This window comes from Balaenoptera physalus (genome assembly GCF_965194825.1).
Source record: "Balaenoptera physalus genome assembly, chromosome: 14".
In the NCBI taxonomy this organism is placed as follows: Eukaryota; Metazoa; Chordata; class Mammalia; order Artiodactyla; family Balaenopteridae; genus Balaenoptera; species Balaenoptera physalus.
The window spans coordinates 1,729,816-1,755,505 of NC_138893.1; the positions used below are offsets into that span (position 1 = coordinate 1,729,816).

The 25,690-nt window shown below is 36.7% G+C and overlaps 1 protein-coding gene and 1 long non-coding RNA gene across 9 annotated transcripts in view; both read left to right on the top strand.

Moving 5' to 3' along the window:
• LOC309643168 overlaps positions 1-25,690 on the top strand; it is a 385,106-nt gene that overhangs the window by 179,874 nt on the left and 179,542 nt on the right. The window lies entirely within an intron of this gene.
• Positions 1-25,690, top strand: part of RTKN2 (rhotekin 2) — a 196,721-nt gene that overhangs the window by 57,622 nt on the left and 113,409 nt on the right. For 4 of the 8 annotated variants that reach the window (XR_014253552.1, XR_014253553.1, XM_082425535.1 and 1 more), the window contains exon 1: positions 7,001-7,705. Coding sequence is in view for 4 of the 8 variants with exons in the window: in XM_082425535.1 (XP_082281661.1) it covers positions 7,261-7,705 (445 nt within the window). In the remaining 4 variants the exon portion in view is untranslated. Of the gene's footprint in view, positions 1-7,000; positions 7,706-14,463; positions 14,661-25,690 lie in introns of those variants that run through there. The other 4 variants (XM_082425537.1, XM_082425538.1, XM_082425539.1 and 1 more) reach the window with 4 other exon arrangements.

Consider the following 25,690-nt stretch of genomic DNA (forward strand, 5'->3'; position numbering starts at 1 on the left):
CCCTGAATGACAGAATAGAGAGAACAGAGGAAAGGCAATTTTTGAAGAGTTAATGCGTAAGAATGGAGAAAATAAATCCAAAGTTACAAGCTGAACAATGTATACTTAGTGAGATAAAGAGTTAAACATTTGAAACATTTCCTTTAAAATCGTGAAGAAAACAAATATGCCCACTATCACATCATTTAACACTATAATGGCTGCCTGTCTCAGCCACTGCACTAAGTCAGATAAAAAGAATAAGGAAAATTAGAAAACAAAGAAACAAAATTGTTATTATTCACACTGAGTCATTTACATAGAATACCCCCCCAAAAACCTACAGACAATTTATTGGAAATAATAAGAGAATTTAGCAAGGCATCTGGATATAAAACCAGAAGATGAAAATCGGTTTTATTTCTATATACTAACCACAAATCGAAGACATATTTTTAAAGCATTATTTCCAATAGCAAGAAGAGATACATGGAATCCAGAAATGGAACAAAAGATATGCGAGGCCTATGTGGAAAAAACTGTAAAACTTTAGTGAAAGACATTAAAGAATCTAAATTTGCAACATATGTGATGTTCACGGATAGGAATGCCCAATAACCTAAATATATCATTTCCTTCTAAATTCAGTTCAATTCTAATAAAAATTCCAGTAGGCTTCTTTTTTATTTCTTTGGAACTTGAAAAGCTGATTCAAAATGTTTTGTGAGAGAGCACAGGCCTAGTATGTTGGCTGGATACTCTTGAGACCGAGAAAACAATGGTGCATATCCATAAAGAGAACCTTAAAAGAACCAAAGCAGGAAGAGAAGGGTTTGTCTTTAACCTAACTGATGGCATTAATGCGCCTAAAGAAAATAGTTACCTAGAGAAGGAGCTGGGTTTGTCTTGGAAACTAGGGGTGCATATGAGAGACTGTGAGGGGAGGTCGGGAGTGGAAGAAGCAGAATTAGAAAAATTTGAGGAGGTGAGTCTGCAGGTATGCCCTCTGTTAAACATAGATGGGTCTGAGTATTGTAGCATGATGCTATTAGATATGTAAGTCAGCAGTTTTCAAACATTTTCGTGCAAAACACGTAAAAGAATTTTTAAAAACTTTTTACCCCTTACATATTTTTTAAGGCGGCATCTGTTATGTTTTAGCATACATCTAAATAGTTAAAAAAGATGTAATTGCTGATGTATTGAAAAAAATATAATTTAAAATTTAAAACATATTTATTTAGTGTATCCAATGGAATCCAAAATGTCAAAGACCCAGCCACCATTTAAATATATGAACAACTTAATCTGTAAGTTGGAAGTTTTAGTGTTCCTTTTCCTACTTGAACTTGTATTTTTATTCCACTTCCTCCACAGAATTTTATGCTCGTATAAAATATTTTTATGCTTGAGGGGTCTTTATTGCTCATCCTATCATGTTTCTCTGCAGCAAACATATGCATGTTAATTGGAATTTTATACATTTTTACATTTCATGTAAAAATAAGATTTAACTGTCAAGAGTTTTCTTTTGGGTTGCATTATTAAAATTATTAGTAGTACACAATTGATAAAAACAAAGTAAGTATATTACAAATTATAATGGATCAATATTAAACATCAAAAGTGAAATTTTCCTGGCAATGAACCTCATAATGAGATGGATGAGCCTCTTCTTCCCTCCAATTAGTTTATGTATCCATGGGTGAATATTAAATAATGCTAGAGTGAGCCAGCTTTCAACATCAAGTCCACATCTGGTTTTCATTTTTATAAATGTAAGCCCTAAGCCTGTGGTTCATTGCTTATAGCAACATCAATACCAATAAATTTAATTGTCCCTTTGGCTCCCAGATGGCTTTTATACCCTGGGGCATGCAGTAGGAATGGGTAAAAGTGATGCCTTTCTTTTGTCAAGTGGGAACAGGTGGCTGTGAAAAGGGGCCTTATGTGAAGCCTAGAGAGCAGGCAGGTCGTTAGGATGGGGAACATAAGTTGAAGATCATGATGATGATTCCTTTAAAACTGCCCAAGCCTATATAAACCCTGAAAAGGTCTTTGTGTGCTATAGTTTGTGGTTCACTGATTCAAGTCCTAAAACCAATTCCTCTGGCTGATTTGCTTGCTCAGTATGGAGCCCTCTGATTTTAACGCCATTCGAATGTCCTTAGGCCTGTGTGTAATATGCATGTCACGTTAACAGTAATAACTCAAATTGCACCTAATTTCGTCCCCACCTGCTGACAGAACCTCTCATCCTTTGCACATTCCACCCACCCAACCCCCCACCCAAGCTCCTAAACAGCGGCTCTTAAGTGTTCACAGATAAATCCACATGGCCAGTTCTTGTCTCTCACTGGGCATGGGCACCAATGCGTTACGGTTGTACTTCTAACTTTCACATAGTATAAAATGTACTGGAAATGAATTAAATGTAAATTAAATTTTGTAAGCCAAAAAATGTATTATTATTTTGTCAAGTAAGTATCTTTTAAAATACCATACATTATCACCATTGTTTAACTTGTACAAGAATATTTTAAATGTTTTAGAAGTATTTCTTATTATGAAATGTTTAAGACACACAAAAGAATATATGTAACATTTAGGTAAGTTACCAGGTAAACCTTAAAATGAATACATGTGAACCCATCACCCAACATAAGAATTAAAGCACTACCATTACTAAAGCATTCTCTGTTTCCATCCCATCCCACTGCCTTTCTCCCAGAGATAGTCACTATCCTGAGTTTTGTTTTTAGCACTCTCTTCCTTTTTAAATATAAACTTTTAAATACATATATAACTATATGTATGTATTCCTAAACAATGTATTGTTTAGATTCTCTTATTCATCTTTATAAAAATTATGTATTTTATGTACTCTTCTTCAACTTGCTTTCTTCATTCAGTATTTCTAAGATTCAGCCATGATGTTACATGTATCTATGGTTCATTCATTTTTGTTGATATATAATATTCCATTGGGTAAATCACCACAATTTTTTTACCCATTCTCCTGAAATGAGCATTTGGATTGTCTTAATATTTTTGTTATTACAAGCAGTGTTGCTGGTGCACATTTGCAAGAGTTTATCTAAGGATATATAGACCTAAGAGTGGAATTGCTGGGTATTCCCATTTTCAACTCTGTAAGATAGTTCTGAATTTTTTTCCAAAGTGATTGAACAAAGTTACATCCCCTCTACCAGTGATAATATCTTCTTGATTTTCATTTTCACCAATCCTTAGTATTATCAAACTTATTATTTACCAATCTAGTGACTATAAAATATTATCTCAATTTTACAGATTAAAACTAATGATAAAGTTGAGCAACTTTTCACATTTTATTCGCCATTTGGATTTACTGTCCTGTAATATGTGCCTACCATAACTTTTGATCATTTTCCACTTGGACTGTTTTTGATTTGTAGGAATTCTCCCTATATAATCTAGGTATTATTTTTCAGTGGTGGGTAATATATCTTGAATATATCCAACCCTATTCACATAAGCTTTTCTCATTCAGTTCTCAGTGTTCCTCAGGTCCTGTACATTTGCTCATAGGTACTGATGTTTTCTTCCTGCAGTAGCAATGCCTCATGTTTATGTGGGATAACCAGTTTACAAAGGACTCTCACAAATCTTATCTCATTTGAGTCTCTCAACAACTTCTAAAAGAGAAGTTGGGTATTATTATACTTGTTTTATAGATAAGGACACTGAGTGGCTTGCCCAAGGTCATAGGGCTAATAAGTCCTCAGACTCTGTACTCCATATCCTCCTTATGATTATATGATGCTTCAGCTGTTTATAGATTATGGCTTATTCACTTAAGCAAATACTGCACTTCTGCTTAGCATCTTTACTTCAGTTCCTTCTTTTTTATGTTTATAATTCAAGATACAGCTCTAGTCTATGAAGTTCATTCTAAATTCATTACCTACAAGATAATGTAGGTATCCAGATGAGTAAAGGAAGCACCAAGATGATTTTTTAATAGGATTTTTAAAAAAAGAATGTCCAGGAGGATACTAGAAACCACGACAGTTAGCTGTTCTGGGGCAAATCACATTTTTGAAAGTAATGGGTCTATTATGTAAGAAAGCTGATTTCAAATTCAGTATTTTTCTTTCTTTTGGCCTTTTAGAGAGTGAAAAAGAGGAATACAGTGAATAAAGAGAAGAAAAATATACTTTAATATTTATTAGTATTATCTAAATTGGCTGTCCTATTTATGTCAAGTACTGATTTTCTATTTATTTATTAATTACTAAATATTGTTTATTTGTTGTATTAGCTATAACTAATACTTATAATTAGTATTAAATGTTGAACTTATAATGGGAAGTGATATTGATAGGACAGTAATTGCATCACTCAAGCTCTGGCTGAAGCTCCTACACCTGGGCAGTTGAGTGAGAATCCACCTACTGTGGGAGCCCAAGAGGGTGGGATGTTAGCTCTCAAATGAGAGATGCCCAAGTGTTACCTGTCAAACATTTGGGATGGTGAAATGTAGTACTTCTTACTTTCTGGGAGCTGTTAAATTTGTTCATTCATTCACCCTCAAGCTGATCAAACTACTGCATGTGAAACCTTTAATCATTTGGTAGTTTTCATAGATTATTCAATTTTTATGTACATCACATACACCAGAGAAAACTATGTTTGATGAAATTAGCAGTAATAAGAAAGGACCTGAGTATAAATAAAGAAATAGCATTCCTACTCTGAGGTATTTTAATCACCATATAATAGTTGTATCTTAAGCACTTCCTGGGTACATCCCTTGATGAACAATAAAGAGATAGAACCTCATTGTATCTTCTTCTCCAAAGAGAAAAGTTTTAATAGCAACTGTCTGTTCTACAGATAATGACTAAATATGACCTTTCCTAGGTCTCTTTTTTCTAGTGTAAATGCATCTCCAATTATATACCTAGTATTTACTCATCAAATATTCCTACATCAGTGTCCAATTTAAAATTTGTTGGCTTGCTATTTTATTTTTGATTAGTGGCATTTTTGCTACTTTAATTAGGGTACTGAGCATCACTGTCAGTACTAAGGTTTTTGTTTTTGTTTTTCTTGGGTCTTGCTTTTTTGGCACGTGTGAATTTTGTTTCGTATAAAACAAAATGACTTTCTCGTGGTCTCTGATGATGGTCTCCTTTAAAATCAAAGGAGCATCTGGTTTTGGTGTGGGGATGATCCACGATTACGTTGTGACTGATCTATATTAGTTACTTGTACATTCTTTTTTTTTTTTTTTTGGAATTTCACAAGGGGAAAACTACAAGTAAGGAGTTTTATATAATTAAATTTGTTACAGATTTTCATGTTCAGGATAAACGACTTTTCAACCTTGGGTGAAAATACTTGCATCAGTTTAAGGTGACTGTGTTTTACCTTAGGACAACTGTTGCATGCCAATTTGCGCGTGCGCACGCCTTTGTGTGTGTGTGTGTGTGTGTGTAAACACAGTTAAAACTGAGTTAAAAGATGTAAATTTAAAATTGGTTGTGTATCTAATCTGCCCCAGGTTCAGTAAATAAACAATTCTTTAAAAACAAACAAACAAAAAAATGGTTGGATTGGTCCTGTTTCCATGAAGTGATGGTTTCTCTAAGTATTTTGTTCTGAGTCTGAGAGCTGTGTATATGAGAAATAATATATGGCTGAAAACGAGTACCCTGTGTGTATTTGAGTCAGGTACTATACTAGGCTCATAAGGCTCACTTTGAATAGGGGATAATTATACCACAAAGTGGTAAGCATAAGAGAAAGGTGTGCATAAGGGGAGAAGGGTACCTAATGACTCTAGAATTCAGATCTGTGTTTGGAGAGGATGAGGTGAACTCTGTATTGGTAGTTTTGAACTCTACATATTTTATAGTTGTGTGTAAGGATATGGGTCACCCCTAATGACCCATACATCCCCAATGTAAGGGGACAGCCATTCTTAGATGGGCACCTTCTAGTGTCACCTGGTCCAGGGCCTTGAAGAGGCAAATTACCCTTTTGAGAGAAAGGGCATTCTTTACATTTTCACAAGTTCATCTCCAAACTAACTGGTTTAAAAAAGCCTTGTGGATAATGTGACCACATAACTTAATATCCACTTTGCCTAGGACAAGACAAGATTTGTGGGACATTGGGACGACAGACCCAAACAAGGACTGTCTCAGGCAAATAAACAATCACTTTATATATGGAATGAAAAGTGACCTAGGCCTTTATGAGGTGAGCTGGGAGGGTTGATTTGATAGATTCTACCCTCAGGAGAAAAAAAATGTCAGAAGCCAAAGAGACTTCTGTTGCCTTTTCAAGGGAAGGACTGTGGATTTTTGTTGTTGTTGTTTTTAATAAATTTGTTTATTTATTTATTTTTGGCTGTGTTGGGTCTTTGTTGCTGTGCACGGTCTTTTTCTAGTTGCGGTGAGCAGGGGCTACTCTTCGTTGTGGTGCGTGGTCTTCTCATTGCAGTGGCTTGTCTTGTGGAGCACAGGCTCCAGGCTTGTGGGCTTCAGTAGTTGTGGCACACGGGCTCAGTAGTTGTGGCTCATGGGCTCTAGAGCACAGGCTCAGCAGTTGTGGCGCACAGGTGTAGTTCCTCTGCAGCATGTGGGATCTTCCCCGACCAGGGCTCGAACCCGTGTCCCCTGCATTGGCAGGCAGATTCTTAACCACTGCGCCACCAGGGAAGTCCAGGACTGTGGATTTTTAAAGAGCTTACAAAGGCCTGAAATCTTTGGCACTTCAATTTTGATTTTTAAAGATTCCATGCTTTGCCATTATATTTAATTCCCAATAATTAGTTTCCCAATATGATTAAAAGGGTCTTTATATTGGTCTTTAGGGACAGCAAGAAATGGGACTCTGGGGAAATGATACCTCATTCAGCTGTCACTTTGGACGTTGGTGGGGAAAGAGTAATGAAAGAGGTTTTTTGCAAGAAATAACAGACAACTCGGCTGGGGGGAGGGGCATCTGGAATTACAAAGAAACACTGTGGACAAAAGAAAAGGGCTTGTGAAATGCCTGACACGGTGTCTCACCAGCCTGATTAATTAATAAGGCCATGATCTCTAAGTGACCCCGGGTGACAATCTGCGCTGTGTGTTAGAGTGATCGCTGAGGGCAGTGTCATTTGGTTCTCTGGGAGTGAGACCACGCGTTGTCTGTGGGAGTCCAGGGACTGCAGCCTTGGGTCAGCCCACCCCGAGCGCTTTGGAGGGCCTACGGTGGGATGCAGGCCGAAAGCTCCCCGCGCAAATGGCTGGCCTTGAAAACCAGCAGCCGAAATCGTGCACCAGGTCAGGTGCGCTCAGTGACCAGTTCTTTCCCCACGACCCCGCCCACTCCTGCCCCAGGCCCGCCCACACCCCAAGCATTGCCTTAAGTCGGCCCACCGCTCCCTATTGTCCAGCGGGCACTGAGAACTCGGGTCTCTGCAACCTTCAGGCGTGGGCGGCGCGGAGCGCGCCCACTGCGCGTGCGCGCGCCGGCTCGCAGGCCCCCCTCGCCCCCTCCCCTGCGCCGGGACTTGGTACGGCCGGGACGTCCCGGCGGTTGGCGTCCTCCGCTGTTCCAGCCAGGGGCGGGCTTTTCAAATCTTACCTTTGGAAGAGTGGCGGCGGCCCTGGCTGTGGCGCTGGTGATGGAGGGGCAGATCCTGAGGGGACCCGAGCTCCGCCCGGCGGGGCTTCCCGCCCAGCAGGTGAGTGAGGAAGGGAGCCGGCTTCAGGTCCTCAAGCGTTCGTTTTGCCTGGACGACGGGAAAACCCCCCCTTCGCGTCTCGTATTCCGCCGTGGCCAGGAACAAAGGACTAGGCGACTGCACTTTTGAGGCCCTAATGGAGCTTGGAAATCTCCCCGTTCCCGTCTCCCCACCCCCGCCCCCAATTTTCTTAGGGAGGAAACAGGCCTGGAATGGGGAAGCGACGCCGGAGTCTCGCAGCGCGTTTTGGGGCGCGCCTGTCCGCCGCCCCTCCTCCCAGGATTGGGACGCTTGTCTTTTTGCACGGGTGGGTGACGCAGGGGGAATGGGAGCCCCGGGATTTCCCGGAAGCCCACCCGAGGCCCGTGGAGGACGCTTTGCTTATTACTAGATTTGATGCAAAGCACAATCACAGTAGGAGCTTTGTCTACACACAGTATAAACTTGGTGGAGCGGGGTGGAGAAGTAAACTGCAACCCCTGAACTTGAGAAAAAGTTGGTCTTATAGTGGATTCTTTTTGAATTGAATAGGAGAGAAGTTTGGTGTGTGGTATTTATCCGTGTAAAATGTGTGTTAGGAACCTTTCTACTTAATATAGTCCAACATTATTTCTTGGCAGTTATTAAAAGTTTATACTTTTCACTCTTAACCTTTAAAGAAAACTTAAAAGATGGGACTTCGAACTCTGATGTCTTTGCGCTGGATCTCCACTTCCAGTTTACTCTCCACCTTGTTTTACCTATTTTTAAAATAGATTAAACCATATGAAATTCCGAGTTTTGTAGGTCAAAATTGGTAGAATATTAGCAATTTTGTATGGTCCCACGTATTATCTTTGCTTAGCAACCCATTTTCTTTTCTGTAAACCTTAGAACCCTCAGCAGATGCAAAACTGTTAGGAAGTCTCCATAATGCTGTGAAAAGGAAAGCAAGACCTTGAGTCGTTATGCAAAGAGGGCAGTAATTTTATCAGTAATTTATGCTGTGTTATGCCAGTATTTTCAAAAATTTCAAACATTTCGATGCAGAGTGTTTCTTTTCTGTTCTATCCTGTTATGTACTTTTGTTACCGAAATTGAGGCCCGGCTGCTGGCTGCTCAAAAGCCAATAAAGAGGCAAGATTGGTGGAAAGGAAAGTTTGCTTTGTTTTGGATGCCGGCAAAGGCCGGGGTGGGGTGGTGGGGTGCGGTGTTGGACGCCTGTCCAAAGGCTGACTCTCCCGCACTGACAACCGCTGGACATGAGCTTCTGTAGACAGAGGGAGGGGCCACATGTGGAAACGGCACAGCCAGCTCTGACAGCCGTCTTGAAATTGGTCTTGCAGTGGTCTGACCAGCGTCGTCGTGATTATTTTAAGCACAGTTAATCTTCAGTTCCAGGGCTGGTTGGTTCCCATTTCTTTGAGGCCAGTTCTCGGATTCTGGCAGCTTATGTCACGGCCGCAGTCTGGTCGCCATGTAGTTAACGGCCACCTGCTGAGGCTTTCAATACCTATCAGACAGCTCCCAGGATGTGGCTCAGAATATTACCTATAGCCCTTGAGCAGGAGCTGAAGGCCCGTGACTTGGCTTACTGACTAAATTATTATTGTTTTGTCCCGTTTGACTGCTTTTCTTTGCTTCTGCATATTCTCACTTCTCTGATTAAACTTATCGTTTGACTCAAGTTTTTCCACAGGCAAAAAGGCAGGCTGAGGACATGGGGGGCAAGGACCACAGGGTCCTGCTCCGTTTCCCTTTGATTGTACTAATTATTTTTTTAAATTTGGTTTCTAGTGAATTGGTGATCTTGAGGTTCTTGCACGTACCATGTAGGTGTTGGTGAGGCCGATGAAGTCTATTTCTTGAGCTGTGTGCACCAGTAAATGTTTTTGTATGGTACAAAAGAGATAAGAGGATAAGGTCATAAAAGAAGTTTAGCTACATGGAATGAAAAGAAATATTTAAATATACATAACTGCTGGATTATTTACATGTAGGAAAGTACATTACTTAAAGATTCTTAGGCAGCAATAAATTAAAATAATTGAGTTGTGGAATTCTTTCTGTTTGGATCTTGGAGAAAAATTGCAAACTAGTAATAGGTTTTAACCTAACAGGAATATTGAGGGTCAGTAAGAGAATTTTATACTTGACTAACACTGACTTTTTATTTGTGTTTCCTTTGATCCTAATGAACCTGCCATCAGATAGGGATAGCACCAAAGATTTTGAGATGGTCACTCACTAGTGTAACACCTCTACTCAAACCTTAGAGTCGTCTGTGACTACTCACAGCATAGAATATTGGCTTTGGAGTCAGATTAAGGTAAAATCCAACTCTGTTTGTTGTGCAACCTTGAATAAGTTACCTGTCTTTTCTAAGTTGCAGTTTCTGCAGTTGTAGAATGGTAAACTGCTTATCACAGAAATTTGTTGGAATTTGAGAACCTCTTTAAAGTACTTACCACAGTACCTAGCACTCATACATGCTTGAGAGATGACTGTTTTTGTTATTATCTTTTGTCCCATTCATCTGAATAGTTGGGGCAGCCACCTACCTTTTCTTACAAATGTTTAAGCTTTTGAAATCTTTATAAAAATAAAATTCGAGAAATAATATTTTCTCATTGCAGAAAAGTAAACATAGAAACATGAATTTAAGAATTCTTTCTCCAGTTCCATTCCCCAGAATGAGCACTGTTAACAACGTCTAGACTTTTCTCTGTATGTAAACAATTCTTAAAATACACAAAATTTCTTTTGGAAAGAATGTATACTGTATATACTCTTCTGCAATCTTTTTCATCTTGGTCTCTTAGCTAACATGGTTTAACTATACCCATTAGGTGGGTGATAGTTTCTATCTGGATTACTACAGTTTTCTTACCAGCAGCCCAACTTCTTTTTTTTTTCTTCTTTTTTTTAGTCAGTGCTTAATTCCAACACTAAAGCCATTTTCTTTGTACTTCCTTTGTGCCATTCTAGCTCTTAAAATCTAGTATATTTCCGTTTTCTACATTATCTAAGTTTGCACATTTAAGTCATCTGTTTCATTCTTAGCCTTGCCCTATCCATTTATTTTTACCAGCCTGACTTTAAATACCTACGAGATAAGGCTTCTGTTTGACCTGATAGCAAGCCCTTATTTAGAAAATTGAAGAAGAAATAACAAAAGGAAGGCTCTCTCCCTATTCTCCACTCTTCTTGGAGGCTTGAATTCACACACTTCTAAGAGGGATGCATACAGGGAAGCATGCTTTTGTCACGGGCCCTAGTCAGTCTTGACTCTGCCATTATATGGTTGAGGCAGTGATGATTTTTGCTCCCTGCTCTTCCTCTTTGAGGTCAGTAAGCATCACCATTGAGTGCCACCCTCATTACATGATCACTGTTCTCACTGTGGTTCGCGCTAGACATCATCACTCCTAGCCTAGGAGCGCTTTGTACCCCTTTTTAACTTAAAACAAGTCCTTTGACTCCATTATGTTTTTCTTGGTTAGAGTAGTTTGCTTGACCAGAGATGTTTTCTCTGCATGTAAAGTATAGATGTGTACTATATATTATAGTATATACTATACTAAAAGAACTTGTATGGGGGCTTCCCTGGTGGCGCAGTGGTTGAGAATCTGCCTGCCAATGCAGGGCACATGGGTTCGAGCCCTGGTCTGGGAAGATCCCACATGCCGTGGAGCAACTAGGCCCGTGAGCCACAATTACTGAGCCTGCGCATCTGGAGCCTGTGCTCCGCAACAAGAGAGGCCGCGATAATGAGAGGCCCGTGCGCCGCGATGAAAAGTGGCCCCCACTTGCCGCAACTAGAGAAAGCCCTCGCACAGAAACGAAGACCCAACACAGCCATAAATAAATAAATAAATAAATTAAAAAAAAAAAAAAAAGAACTTGTATGGAGAACACAAAACTGGCTAATACAATGGTCTTTTTTTTCACCCTGAATGCGTTAAAAAAAGAAACTAGCACAACATTTTAAATCAACTATACTCCAGTAAAAAAAAATGCATACACTTAATTTATCCCTCTTCTGTCAGCCCTCCCAGATCCACATCCACTCAGTGTAGAGCAGGGGAGGTAAGGTCATAGTTTACTAAGTATGTTCACTTGGCTGGGTTAGGGATCAGCAAACCACTTCTGTAAAAGGACAAATAGTAAATATTTTCAGCTTTGTGGGCCACAGTCTCTTTTGAAATTATTCAGCTCTGCCTTTGTAGCTTGAAAGTAGCCATAGACAATACAAATGGGCGTGACTGTGCTCCAGTACAACTTTATTTACAAAAACAGGCACTGGCCAGGCTATAGTTTGCTGCCCCCTGCTCTAAAGGACAGAATTCTAATATAATATCTGCTAGCTATATCTCATTTCCTTACTGAATATTTAATCTTAAAAATACTGTAATTTTTTTTAAACCCTGACTTTACATTTCCTTTCTCCAGTATATCCCAAGCCTCTCTACTTTTATGAAGTCTTTATCAATAAGTGATGAAGAAAGACGATCTTCATTTACCAGATGGAAACCTTAGAAGTCCAAATTGATTCGTTAGTGTTGTCTCTGGCCACCTACTGGTTTCTAAAGGTTGTTGCAACTTTCCAGATGGCTGGCGAATTTCAAGTAGTGCAGCCCTGGTTCTCTGCGGTGGCTGTGCACTGAATCACCAGAGGAACTTTAAAAAAAAGAGCAGGTTCCACCTCCAGAGATCCTAATTGTTTTGGGGTAGGTCATAAGCTTAGGTACTTTTGTAAGGCCCTTCCTCTCTGCCTGAGGTGATTCTAATGTGCAGCCAGCTTTAAGAAGGACTGTGCTAGTCCTTCAACTGGCTGCCTGACTGTAGTATTTGAACTGGCTGCCTAACTGTAGTATTTAAAAAGCAAACTTGAATTTAATGGCACCAGATGGTATTCGTTTATATTTGAGTTGTGGGGTAAAGTTATTCATCCCACTTTCAAGTTTCTCCCTAAGTAGACTCTCCAGTACTAACCCGCCTGCCAGAGTTTATTTCTATAGACATATGGGTCACATAGATAATTCGTATAATTGATTACTAATTACATTAAAGAAGAATTCACTTTGGGACTGACAAGTCATAAAAAGATGAGATGGAGTTGTTGAAATTCAGTCGTGTAAAGAAGGAAAAGCAGCAAATGACTACATTTATATAGTACATCAGTTTTGAGTTATACTACAAAAGAAGGTTTTTATGTGGCGATTACATGATGTAATTACAGAAGGTAATTAAACAGATCTGTTTTCTGCGTGTGAATAGTACATTTGATTGATTTGGATAATCAAGTTAAATCATCTGCAGTTTTTCTTTTTGGGTAATCATAGACTATTGCTCTAACTTTCAGCTTTTCTTTTTGAAAAGATTGTCCTTTCAATATCTGGAAATTTTGTTATTAGATTCATTCAGATTTTTGATATAAATTTTATTCCAGTTAAAAGGTAAACTATAGCGTTCATTTTTTTTTTTTAACTGCAGAAGCTAGGATGATCTCTTCATTTTTAGAAATAGACATACTGAAGCATTATTACATGTTTGTAGTATATTGAAGAGTATCTAGTGATTTATAATTTTTAAAAAGTCACTGAATTTAAATCAGAACAGTACATTTCAGTTTATAGAATTTTGATGTTACATATGAAACTTGTTTATAGAGCCAGGCCATTTTAAGATCATTGTACAGAATGAAAGACTTTCAGAACTAAAATGATTTAGTAGTTTCATGGTGACTCTTAAAACTAAAATAAATATATCCAAAACTGTGTTCTAAATCTCTGTTCCAGGTAGCTAAAGCTTCTGACATTTTCTTAGCATAGTTCTTTCACTCTCTTGCTTCTGAGATTTTATTTACATTGCTTACCCTAACAAATAGCCTGTTACCTCTCTGCTGTTAAACCTTAGTTCCTTTATTCAGCATCTGTTCTTTGAGAAAATTTTTCCTTGGTTAATTTAGTGTCATCAGTTACATCTTGCCATCTCACAGTGCAACGTACATAATACATGCATGTGCTGTATTGTTCACATTGGTTATTATATTCTTGTATTAGTTTCCTGAGGCTGCCATAACAAATTACCAAAACTGAGTGGCTTAAAACAACAGAAATTTGTTCTCTCAGAGTTTTGGAGTCCAGACGTCTGAAATCAGGATACCTGCAGGGCCATGTTCCTGCTGAAGGGACTAGAGAAGAATCTGACCTTGCCTTTTCCAGCTTCTGGTGGTTGCTAGCAATACTTGGTGTTCCGTGACTTGTAGGCTCATTACTCCAGTCTCTGCCTCCATCTTCACATGGAGTTCTCTGTGTGTCCCTCTGTGTCTTCACTTGGCTTTCCTATGAGGCCAGCAGTCATTGGATTTAGGGCCCACACTAATCCAGTATGACCTCATCTTAACTAATTACATCTGCAGAACTATGTCCAAATAAGGTTACATTCTACGGTTCTGGGAGGGCAGGAATATGTGGGGGACACTATTCAACCTTGTACAGTTACAGTAAAAATATATAGTATTTCTCACCTTTGTTTCTGTTCTGTTTATCCAGTAGATTGTAAAGACTTCCTAATAAAGCAAGAAATTAAGATTTTGCACAGAGCCTTTAAAAGATTTTATACTATCATACACTAAAACTTTGTTACTTTCCCAATATGTTATAAAATTATAATACTAGATAGTACATTTTCCATCTATTAGGGGTAAAAAGAAATGTTATAATTTTGGGTTTTGCTACCTTTTAAAAATGCTTTTTCTCTCTCTTTTTTTTAAGGACTGCAGCATTCAAGAAAAAATAGATTTAGAAATTCGAATACGAGAAGGGGTATGGAAACTCCTTTCTCTGAGCACTCAGAAAGACCAGATTTTGCATGCAGTTAAGAATCTCATGGTGTGCAATGCTCGAATAATGGCTTACACATTGGAGCTGCAGAAATTAGAAGAGCAGATTGCAAATCAAACTGGAAGATGGTTAGTGACATTGTTTACCTATGGCTTTTAATGTGCTTAAATATTTGCATTAAAAACACCATATAATTTAATCTTAAATTTAACCTGAAATGTCAAATCACCAAAGCTTTTAAAAAATACACTGAAGTAGCCTCTGATATCATAAACATTTTGACAGTAGGGCTCAGAGTAAACTTACTATTAAGGCAGTTTACTATTAAACTTACTATTAAGGCCAGTTTTGTTGTGTTCAGTACTTCCAGATTATAAAATGAAGTGGTTAAGAAGCAAGGAGTGAGGAAATATTTTAAGAAGAAGGACCAAGACTGATATCTGAGTGTATAGAAATGTAAATTAAAAAAACAAAAACTAATTGCTTACAAATAAACTGATAAAAAGGTACTAGCTGAGAGTAATGGAAACTTAGAAATTGAAATGAGTGGGCAGCAAAATTAAAGATATAAATGGAATTAAAGCTATGAATGGGATTAAAGCTATGAATAGAATTAAAGATATGAATGGAAGGGAACTTAAAAATCTGCTAACACATTCCTTTCATATGTTGAGTGTAAGTTCCAGAGAAGCAAGTGACTTACTCAAGGACACTTGAGTGACACTAGTGACTCTAGAACACTAGTGAGTGTTCTAACTAGTGACAGAAGCTAATGAGAGGTTACTTACCATTTGCTAAGTAACTTCTGGTCCTTGTTCTCTCTGTCACTACATGCTGCCTTTTTGGATCAGGTCTAGATTTTGTGTATGAAATTTGCATCCTATCCTATTTACAATGCCAAGTCTTATTTGAACCTTAGGATTGACTCAATTTAGTGGCTAGATATTGGTTTCCTTTTTAATATAAATGGTTTCACATTATCCATTGTTGATCAGTCTTAAAGCTGTAACACTAATTAAAAGTTTCTTTTTAGACATTAGTAGCCATTGATTGGGCTGTTCATGGTACACCTCCATGAAATTCTTGAAAAGTAAGGTAAAAACACAGGTCAGAGAAAGAGATTTTTGTAAAAATAGAATATTGATGAAATCGTATAATAAACACTTATGTACGAAGTGGCTAATATTTATTAGCTTTATTCCCTTGGGATAGCTATTTAATCTCTGTGCCTTATTTCCTTCATTACAGTTGACATAATAATATTTACATTTTGAAAATTAAGATGATATATATTAAAAACCTAATAATACCTTTTATGTAATTAGTACTCAACGTATGTCAAACAATTTTCACTAATGTTTATCCCTGGCATTATAAAATGAAATTATTCCAGTATCATAATCCAGGAAAATATTTTTCAGATACACATACACTGGATTAAGTCAGTGCTTCACCAACTGTGTCAAATATATTACTTAGAGTAGATGATTTTGTATCACAAGATATGCAAAGCCAAAGAATAAATATGGCATATCTTTTTATAGCATGAATTTTTAAGATAAAGCATGAGAAATTTAGAATTGTGGCATGGTTTTGGATTATGCTACTTATCGGGATACATGTTCCTTCTCCCCAGCCTTTATAACAATATTTTGTCAAGGGGTGGGACTGTTTAAGTGGAAGAGTTTGAGAAGCACTGGTTTAAGTACAGTGTGGGACTAAACACTCAATATTATATCATTTCTCACAGTTATATGGACTGTTCCTCTGGGAATCATGTCTACCCTTCATATTAATGTTCTTTAAGTATTTATAATGAATTGTGAACTGGCCATTTTCTTTAACAACTTTCCTGCAACTTTCCTGAAGTTGCTGATTTAGAAAAATGTTAAATAAGCTTACTTCCTGTTGGATTTATATAACAAAGATAAGAAAAAATATCTGGGACTCTCAACTGAAGATGTGTACAATTTTCAGTTTCTTTACTGATTATCTTTGATAGATGAACATAGCTTTGACACTATATTTGTTTTATATTTGAACATTTATATTTGTTCATCACTCATTGCCTCCGTTAATTATTGAATTATTTCTTTAAAAAATCTGAATATTCTATATGAATTATTTTGTTTACAACTTCATTTTGTTATGTGCAGATATAACCTGAGGTTACTGATCAAACGTAACTGGAAATTACAGTACTTTCCTCTTACTACATAAAAATGATCTAAAGATAAAAGAGAATCCCATGATAGTTTTCTTAGTTCCTTGAAGAAAGTTAGGTAAATTATGCCATTTGATTAGTCAATCCAATATTTATTGAATATCTACTACTTGTAGAACACTTATTTAGTATTGTGCTACTGTATCCAAATTCAAAGAACAGAATTTGTCAAAATGTGAGTATATTTGTATATTCAGCAGTCAAATACCTTACCTTTAGAGACTCAGTAGTCTGTTCCTTAGCTTGGTTTTGATGGTCTTTAAGATAGAAAAGTGCTCCATTTTTACTTTGCTACCAGAATTAAAATAGCATTTTAACGAGTCTACTGCCTACCACTAGTCTACCTTCTCTAAAATTTTATGATAAAATGTAAAAAAAATTAATACAGACAATACATCTAGACTCTTTCAAAGAAGAATCAAATCAGTATGAAAAGGTAGACTCGAGGAAGGTCTAATGGAAGAATTGGGTCTGAATCTTCCAGATCATAAAGGATGGGTAGAGTTTGGTTTGTTGAGTAGAAAGAAAGCAGATTAAAAGTCAGAAAAATAGCAAAATAAAAGCTTAGGGTGAAAAATGAGCATGAATTCAAGAACATTGAAGAGATGTGTTTGGTTGAGGCTGAAGATCAAGCCAAAGTTGAAAAGGAAGTGGGTACCAAAATTCAAGAAAGTTTACAATGACATCAGGTTAACTGGTATTAACTGACAGCCTTTCCAGGCGCCAGATACTGTGCTAGGGTTTCACAAATACCACATCACAAACTGAGAGAGGTACAAACCTCTTTATTAAAGATTTGGGAACAGGAACTTAGAAAATATTAGATAACTGTTTCAAAGGGCACCCAGTGACTCTGTGGCTAGGATGTGAACCCAAATGACTTAAAAGCCTGAGCCTCACTGAACCCTCCCCAAAGAAGCCCATGTACTTTGTACTACCCAAGGCTGCCCTGGTAAGTTGTTATAGGGCTTTACATTTATTTCATTGTTTATCTTTTACCATTTTATTTTCAGTAAGAAAGAGGCATGATAAAATGGGTGTTTAGGAAGGTTATCTGGCAGTAGAGTATTGAAAAGGATGGTGAGACAAAATAATTGAAATAATAAATTTTTAAGGAAAATATTTAAGAACAGGCAGATAGAGAAGTGATCAAATAAGTAACTTTTGATGAGATAAATGAGATAAAAACTAGTGCATGAGTTTTGGGTTTTTCTAATAGATATTTACTCAAGGTCCTCTTGATACAGTAACAACCATTCTGCAAACAGTTTCACTTATTTCTCAATTTATTAGGAGTTTATTAAAGTAAGCAAATAGTCTTACTTCATTTTACAGCCTGTTTAAACTGGGGTTCCAGGAAAGAGTTAAGCCCTAATGCCCCAAGACATGCATTGTATACAATGACTTAACTTCCGTGTATTTAGAATAGTGCTAGTTTGGGACCATTCTTGGGAGAATTGAGAAAATAGTCATTCTCTGGTTTAGTTGAGGAACCCCATTTGAGAAATCAGTGATATAGTCATATCATTTATTCTTTTTTTAACCACCTATCTGAGAATATTGGTAATTGGTTAAATGTTCCATTACCATAATGTTCTAATAATGTAACAGAAGCTTTGTTCTCCTTAAATGTATGTAATTATGAAACACCTTCTGGTATACTATCTATTTTTTACATCTAAATATGTGAAAGATACCCAGGTTTGTGTAAAATTCATAATAGAGTTGTGTAAAATTCATAATTATGAAACACCTTCTGGTATACTATTTTTTACATCTAAATATGCGAAAGATACCCAGGTTTGTGTAAAATTCATAATAGAGTCAGGGTGACTCAAAAAAAAAGTGGAATATGGAAAGTTTTCTGGGTTGAGTAGACAGTAGCTAGTGAGGGTACGGAGTGGAGCACGGACAGCTTACTGCCTTATTAGTTCAAAGGGTAGGATTGCTTGGTTACAGCAGTCTGTCAATATGCTAGTCTTCTAACTGGTAAATGAGACTATCTCCCTGCCTTTTTCCTGCATGTTATAGCCATATATACCTACTTAAAAGACTTGCTTATATTGGTCCACTTCTTAAAAAACAGCTAATGGTTTCCATTTACTAAAATTCCTTAGGTAGGCATCGCATTCCAGGATCTTCGTGGTCTGATCTCAAACTACTTTCATAGTAGTTTACAAATTAGTTCTTAACTTTCTACTTTACAGATTTATTTCAGCCAAATGCTTGATCTGTATCCCCAGAACAGTTCTTGAATTTTTCTGTCTCCAGTGCTTTTGCTTATACTGAAGTGCCCTATCTTCCATCCCCATTTCATAAGACCTCTTTTGTTCTGCAATACCCTACTTGCATCATCAAAGTTTCCTTTGAAATTGTATTCAGAAAAAGATCATTTCTTCCTTTATGCTCATAGTAAAGACTCAGAAAATGATTATTTGCCTCCTTTTAGTTCTAGTGGCATCTGAACCATGAATATCTCACTGTAGTATACTATATTCTAATATTCTATATTCCATTTATGAACATGTATTATCAATTAAATTATAAACTTTTAGGGGCAGGGACAATATTGGTTCTTACTTATTAGATGAAGAAATAGAGATGATATCACCACTCATTTCATAGGGTTATTTTTGAGGATTTAGTGCCTGGAGCTTGGAGGCAACTCAACTAATGCTGATTCTTTTCTCTTTCTTCTTTGTCTCCCCAGAACACCTAACAGTGCTGTATAACTATTTAAGAACAGTTTAACTTGTGCTTCATAACGTTTTGCCTCATCCTCCCTTCCATGTGTATGATGAGCAAATAGGTCTTATAATTTAATAACAGTTAATTATGTGGCAGTTACTCATTTTTCTTCTTGTTACTTTCTTCCATGTGCTTAGGTTCTTCCTGTTTTTGTTGGCCTCTGAGCTTGACATGTTCCAGATTATCATTTATTATTCTCTACTTTGTTCACTTTTTTAAAACCAACTTTTTATTATGAAATTTCATATGTAAAAAGTTTAAGAATAGTATAGACATCATGTATATTCTCCACCTGGAAGGACCAGTTAATAGTTTGCCATATATGTTCATCCACTCTCCTTCTCTATCTTGGTACTCATACACACAGACACATGCTCACACACATATGCATGCATGCATGTACACACATACACATTTTTCTTTCTCTGTGTTGAACCATTTGAAAATAAGTTGCAGACAACATGGCATGTGTATCTCAGTAGTTCAGTGTATATCTTCTAAAAACAAGAACATTCTCCTACATAACCAAAATATGATTATCATATATAAAATATTGACAGTAACTCCATAATAGTCCACTAATATTCAGTCCATATTCAATTTTACCTAGTTGTCAAAAGAAAATTCTTTATAGTTGCTTTTCCAAAACCAGAATTCAGTCAAGATTCATTTGTTATGTTTCTTTAGTTTCTTTAATCATTTTACCTTTTTCTAAAAACTCCTTGCCATTGATGCTTTGAAGAGTCTAGACTTTAAAAAATATCCTTTAAAAATATTCTGCACTGTATATTTGTCTATTTAGGGGAGGGAAGAATTTCTGCTCTACCCCTCTTGGTTCTTTTGACTGGTCTAATAATTAAATAGATACAAGACAGATTAATAGGAGAAAAACAAACAAATTTAATTTCGTACATATGGTGTCCCATAGGTATAAGACTCAAGAGGTGACCAAAGCATGTTGTTTATACACCTTTTTAGACAAAGAGTAAATTATTTGTGAAGATTTGACAAAACAAAAGGGTTTGGGCTTGGAGTAGTAAATTAATGAAGAAGTAATGAAGTTTGTTTATACAGCTTCCTCTGCCCCAAACTCTGTATCTCTGGTAATAAGGATGCCCTCCATCCTCCAGCATAGGGAGGATATCTTCCCATGGGAGCTTTGTTTCCTGCTTTCAGGGGAACAAAGGAGGGTTAGGGTGTTCTTCTTGCATGGGCTGTTTCTCAAGTGACTTTATTTCATTTTATTTTTAATAAATTTATTTATTTATTTTTGGCTGCATTGGGTCTTTGTTGCTGCACGTGGGCTTTCTCTAGTTGCGGCGAGCAGGGGCTATTCTTCATTGTGGTGCACAGGCTTCTCATTGCGGTGGCTTCTCTTGTTGTGGAGCACAGGCTGCAGGCACATGGGCTTCAGTAGTTGTGGCACACGGGCTCAGTAGTTGTGGCTCACGGGCTTAGTTGCACCGTGGCATGTGGGATCTTTCCGGACCAGGGCTCGAACCCGTGTCCCCTGCATTGGCAGGCGGATTCTTAACCACTGCACCACCAGGGAAGTCTTCTCAAGTGACTTTAATTCAAAATAGTCAACATTCCACTTTGGCATATTTTGGGGTGGCCTCCCACAAGCCCCATCATCTAACTTTCTTTTGGTATTACTGAACCTTTTCTCATATTCCCTGTTTTTGCTGTAACTGGAAGTTGGATCAGACTTAATCAGACTCAGGTTAAACATTTTTTTGCAAGAATTTTTCTTGGTTAGGTTGGGTACTGTATACGCTGCCAGTGTGGTACGATGTGATATTTGTTTTTACCGCTCTAAATGATGCTGAGTTTGATCCCTTGGTTTAGATGGCAGTTGCCACATTTCTCCTCTGTGATATAATGGTTTTCCCTTTGCAATTCATAAGTAACCTTTGGGCTATTATACTGGGGCTGGGAGGATATTCTGTTATCCAACAAGCTTTCACTTAATGATTGTATCCATTTATGATCCTTGCCTAAATTATTAGGGCTTTACAAGACAGTGATTATCTAATTCTATTATTTTTTCTATACTTTTTAGCTAATATTCTTCTGTAAGGAAGGCCATTCCTCTTCTTTCTCTCTCCATAGATTTGTGGATTTTTTTTATTCACTGTGTTATCATTTATAGTCATTAATCTTTTTGATAGATTAAATTTTCCCAATTGTGTTCAATGGAAGTTCCATCAAACTGGCTTCTTTTTTCTTTTGACCTGCTTCTATATAAGTCTTTAAGAACTTTCTTACTTTCTGGCACAAAAAGATGACCCAGGCTTGCCTTGTATTTTCTGTGCCTTAGACCTAGAGTCAGCCATTTCTCTAATGACTCCTGATTCCCTTTAATGGTGAAGAGTACTTTGAAACCAAGATGTGGGCACTAGGTGTGCTCATTGCTATTGGGGATCACTTCTTCTAGGCCTTGAAAAGGACATAGCTATGGGAAAGACTTTTTTAAAAATCATGAGTTTATATTGATATTTATAGGCTTTGTTTTCTTGAATTACTTTATATTTGTATCTCTTTTTCTTATGCTGAAAATCTTAATTGCTAACCAACAGTAATATATTTCCTTGTTTTATATGTTTCTTATTTGTTTTATACTATGATTATATAAAATAGTTTCATAATTATAGTACCAATATGATTGCTGACATAAACTCACCTGGGCAAGTTCAAGATGTCCTTGTAGTTCTTTTCCAACATACAGAAGTTATGAAAACTTTCCAATATACAGAAAAGTTGAAAGAATTGTACAGTGAAGACTGATATATCCATCACCTAGAGTCTGCAATTAATATTTTACTATATTTACTTTATCCTATATCTATCCTTTTATTTATCTGTCAATTCATCCTATTTTTTATGATGCAGTTCAAAGAAAGTTCCTTTTTGTGAGTGTGTATGTGTGTATACATACAAATATACATACATTCTTGTGGATAAAGGGTTAGGAGACTATGTTTAAAAGTTACTTAAAATGATCTTTTTCTCTCTGTATGGTTATGTTATCAGTTTCATAAACAGTCATTTGTAACTTGTGTCAGTTTGGGGTTGCCTTTTTTTCCCTCTTTGAATAAATCATGCTTTCTGGATATGTTGTATTTCTTTTTCCCCAAAGCTGGATTAGTAGGACCTGCCTCTGTCCCCACTTCAAGAGGCAACCACTGTTCTGCTTTTTTTCCCCCCACCATATGTTTTGCCTGTTCTAGAACTTAATACAAATGGAATTGTCCAGTGTGTACCCTATCCTTTTCATCAGCATAATACTTTTGAGATTCTTCAGGTAGCTAGCATGTATCAGTGATTTGTTCCTCTTTATTGATAAGTAGTATTTCACTGTATGAATATACCATGGTGCCACTTCTTTCCTTTGGGGTTGACTTTTCTCTAATTTCTTCTTGGTTTTGGTTGCTTGCCAGTCCCTTCAGGTAGTTGTTTTTTAATAGTTTTTCCATATTTTATATTGTTTCCTATGGGAGAATTTCTCTGATATGAGCTATTCCAACATTACCAGAAGATAAATTCATTTTGTTGCATCTTGAGCAAATAAATTTTTAGTTTTTTCTACTTTATGAAATATTTTGAAATTTTCTTTCTGACTTAATATGGTCAATTTTCATGACTGTCATGGGCTTTTGAAGTTATATTTCTTTTTTCAGAGTATGAAGTTCGATATGTATATATATATTTATATATATGCAAAAGATCTATGTTATTGATTATGTTTTTATTTTTTGACCACTTGAACTATCTTGGACTGAAAGAGATAGGTTATGATTTTTGTTATTCAGGTTTTGCTGTCTTACCCTTGTATATCCTGTACTTAATGTTTTATGAAACATTTGGTACTTTAGTTCTTATTATATATTTATTGCCAATTGTAGCCTTCAGCATTATAAAAGTGTCCTTTTGTTGTTGTTGTCCTATAATGCTTTTGGATCTGAGTTCTACAGTTCCTGATAACAAGATCATATACCCTGATTTCTTATTGTTTGCATTTGTTTGGCATATCTTTGCCCATCTGTTTAGTTTATTAACCTTTATGAATTGTTTGGTTGAAGGTGTGTTTCTTGTATTCATCCCAGAGTTGGGTTTTACATTATGAGCCTATCTGAAAATCCTTTTACTAGAGGAGTTAATCATACTTACTTATATATTACTGATATATTTGGTTTCAGCTTTGTCACATGTTCTTTTATGTTATGTTAACTTACGTGTATTATAATTATAGCTTGTCTTTTACCATGTGGTCTGTTTTCTTTTTTTTTCCTTTTTTAAATATTAATTAATAATTTATTTTTGGCTGCGTTGGGTCTTCGTTGCTGTGTGCGGGCTTTCTGTAGTTGCGGCGAGCGGGGGTACTCTTTGTTGCGGTGCGTGGGCTTCTCATTGCAGTGGCTTCTCTTGTTGCGGAGCATGGGCTCTATCTAGGCGCATGGGCTTCAGTAGGTGTGGCTCGCAGGCTCTAGAGCGCAGCTCAGTAGCTGTGACGCATGGGCTTAGTTGCTCCGCGGCGTGTGGGATCTTCCCGGACCAGGGCTCAAACCTGTGTCCCCTGCATTGGCAGGCGGATTCTTAATCACTGCGCCACCAGGGAAGCCCGGTCTGTTTTCTTTATTTAATTTAAGAAGAGTTTTATTGGTCATAGAAGTTACTAGAACTTTATATTTAAAAACTATATACTGATAACTTTATAATGACCTTAGTTCTTTTTTTCTTAGGCTTCTCCTATTTTGTTTTTCTGCTTTAAATGATATCATTTTGTTTCCACTTACTATTTTCTGTGTAAAAATCAATGAACTTATTCTATTTTCCCATTTCTTCCTTCTCTACCTTTCTATCTTTTTTTTTTTAGGGTGTATTTCTCCTTTGGTAGGTGGATAGTGTTTACATGCTAATCTTGTACTTGTAACTTCACCTTTGTTTTAGTCTTTGATCTGCAATTAAATATATATAATGTTCACTACCTGTCCTTTTGTTGTACTTTCCAAAATTATCTCTTGTTTAGAGGAAACTCATGAGCTAGTAGATTCCACAACCTGAGTACAGTTTTCTTCACATTCTTGCATGTTTAAAGTGCTTTTCTTTAGTGTTGGTACCTAAAGTGCAGCTTGGCTGGATACAAAATCCTTGGCCAACACTTTCTTTCCTTGAGCTTCTTGAATACCTTGCTCCATTGTTGTCGTGTTATCAACAAATCTAATGTCTAATTTTTTTTTCCTTTGTGGACTGATTTTTTTCCTTTGTAAATGACTTGGTCTTTTTATCTGGAAGCTGAAAGATGTTTTCTTTATCTTAAAGGCTGGTAATTTTACTGGAATGTGACTACGGCTGAGCGTTTTAGCTCATTTAGTGCCTTTTAAATATGTAGATTCTGTTCTTTTATTTTCAGGTTTTCCTGGAGTTAAAGCCTCCAGAAAAAAAGCATTAATTCTATCCTATCTCATTATTTTATTTTTCTTATTTAAGGACTCCAGTTGCACACAAGTTGGATCTTCTTTGCCTGTCTTCTATGTCTTTCAGTTTTTCTTTGATGTTTTTAAACTCTTTATTTTATTTTTGTTCTTTTGGTTCTTTTGGTTCTCATCCACTGTGTCCCTCAGTGTACTTTCAGTTTTATATTTTTGTCCTTGGGCACCTTGTATTTACTCTTCATTTTAGCGATGATTTTATTTTTTCCAGTTTCTTTCCTTGTTCTCTTATTTTTTTTCTTCTTTTTGCATTATTTACCTGCTGTTTATCCTTTACTAATGTGAGGTGTTAGATTCAGATTCATGGTTTCTCTCATATTTGCAATAGCTTATTTAGCTACACTTAATTCATTTTGGAGTATCATGTTACCTTTTTTGTTATTCTATATTTTTTGGAAAGTTTTTGGTGGGGTATTTTTATCAGCTGAAGCATTCTGATTCTTTCTACTTTCACTTTATAATAGCTTTCTATGAGTGTTTGGATCCTTTTTTTTTTTGTTCCTAATGAAACAAAACGAAATATGTAAGATGTAGCATTCTCCTGGGCCAAGTGATGGTGGTGGGGAGGAGGTTGGGTAAAAAGGCTTACTTGGTCTTAGTTCAAAAGTGTTTTCTATTATTTGGAACTATGAAAGTAGTTTCTTTAATAAGTAGTTCCTTTTGGGATGTTGGTTGGTTGGTTTTCTGATACTTT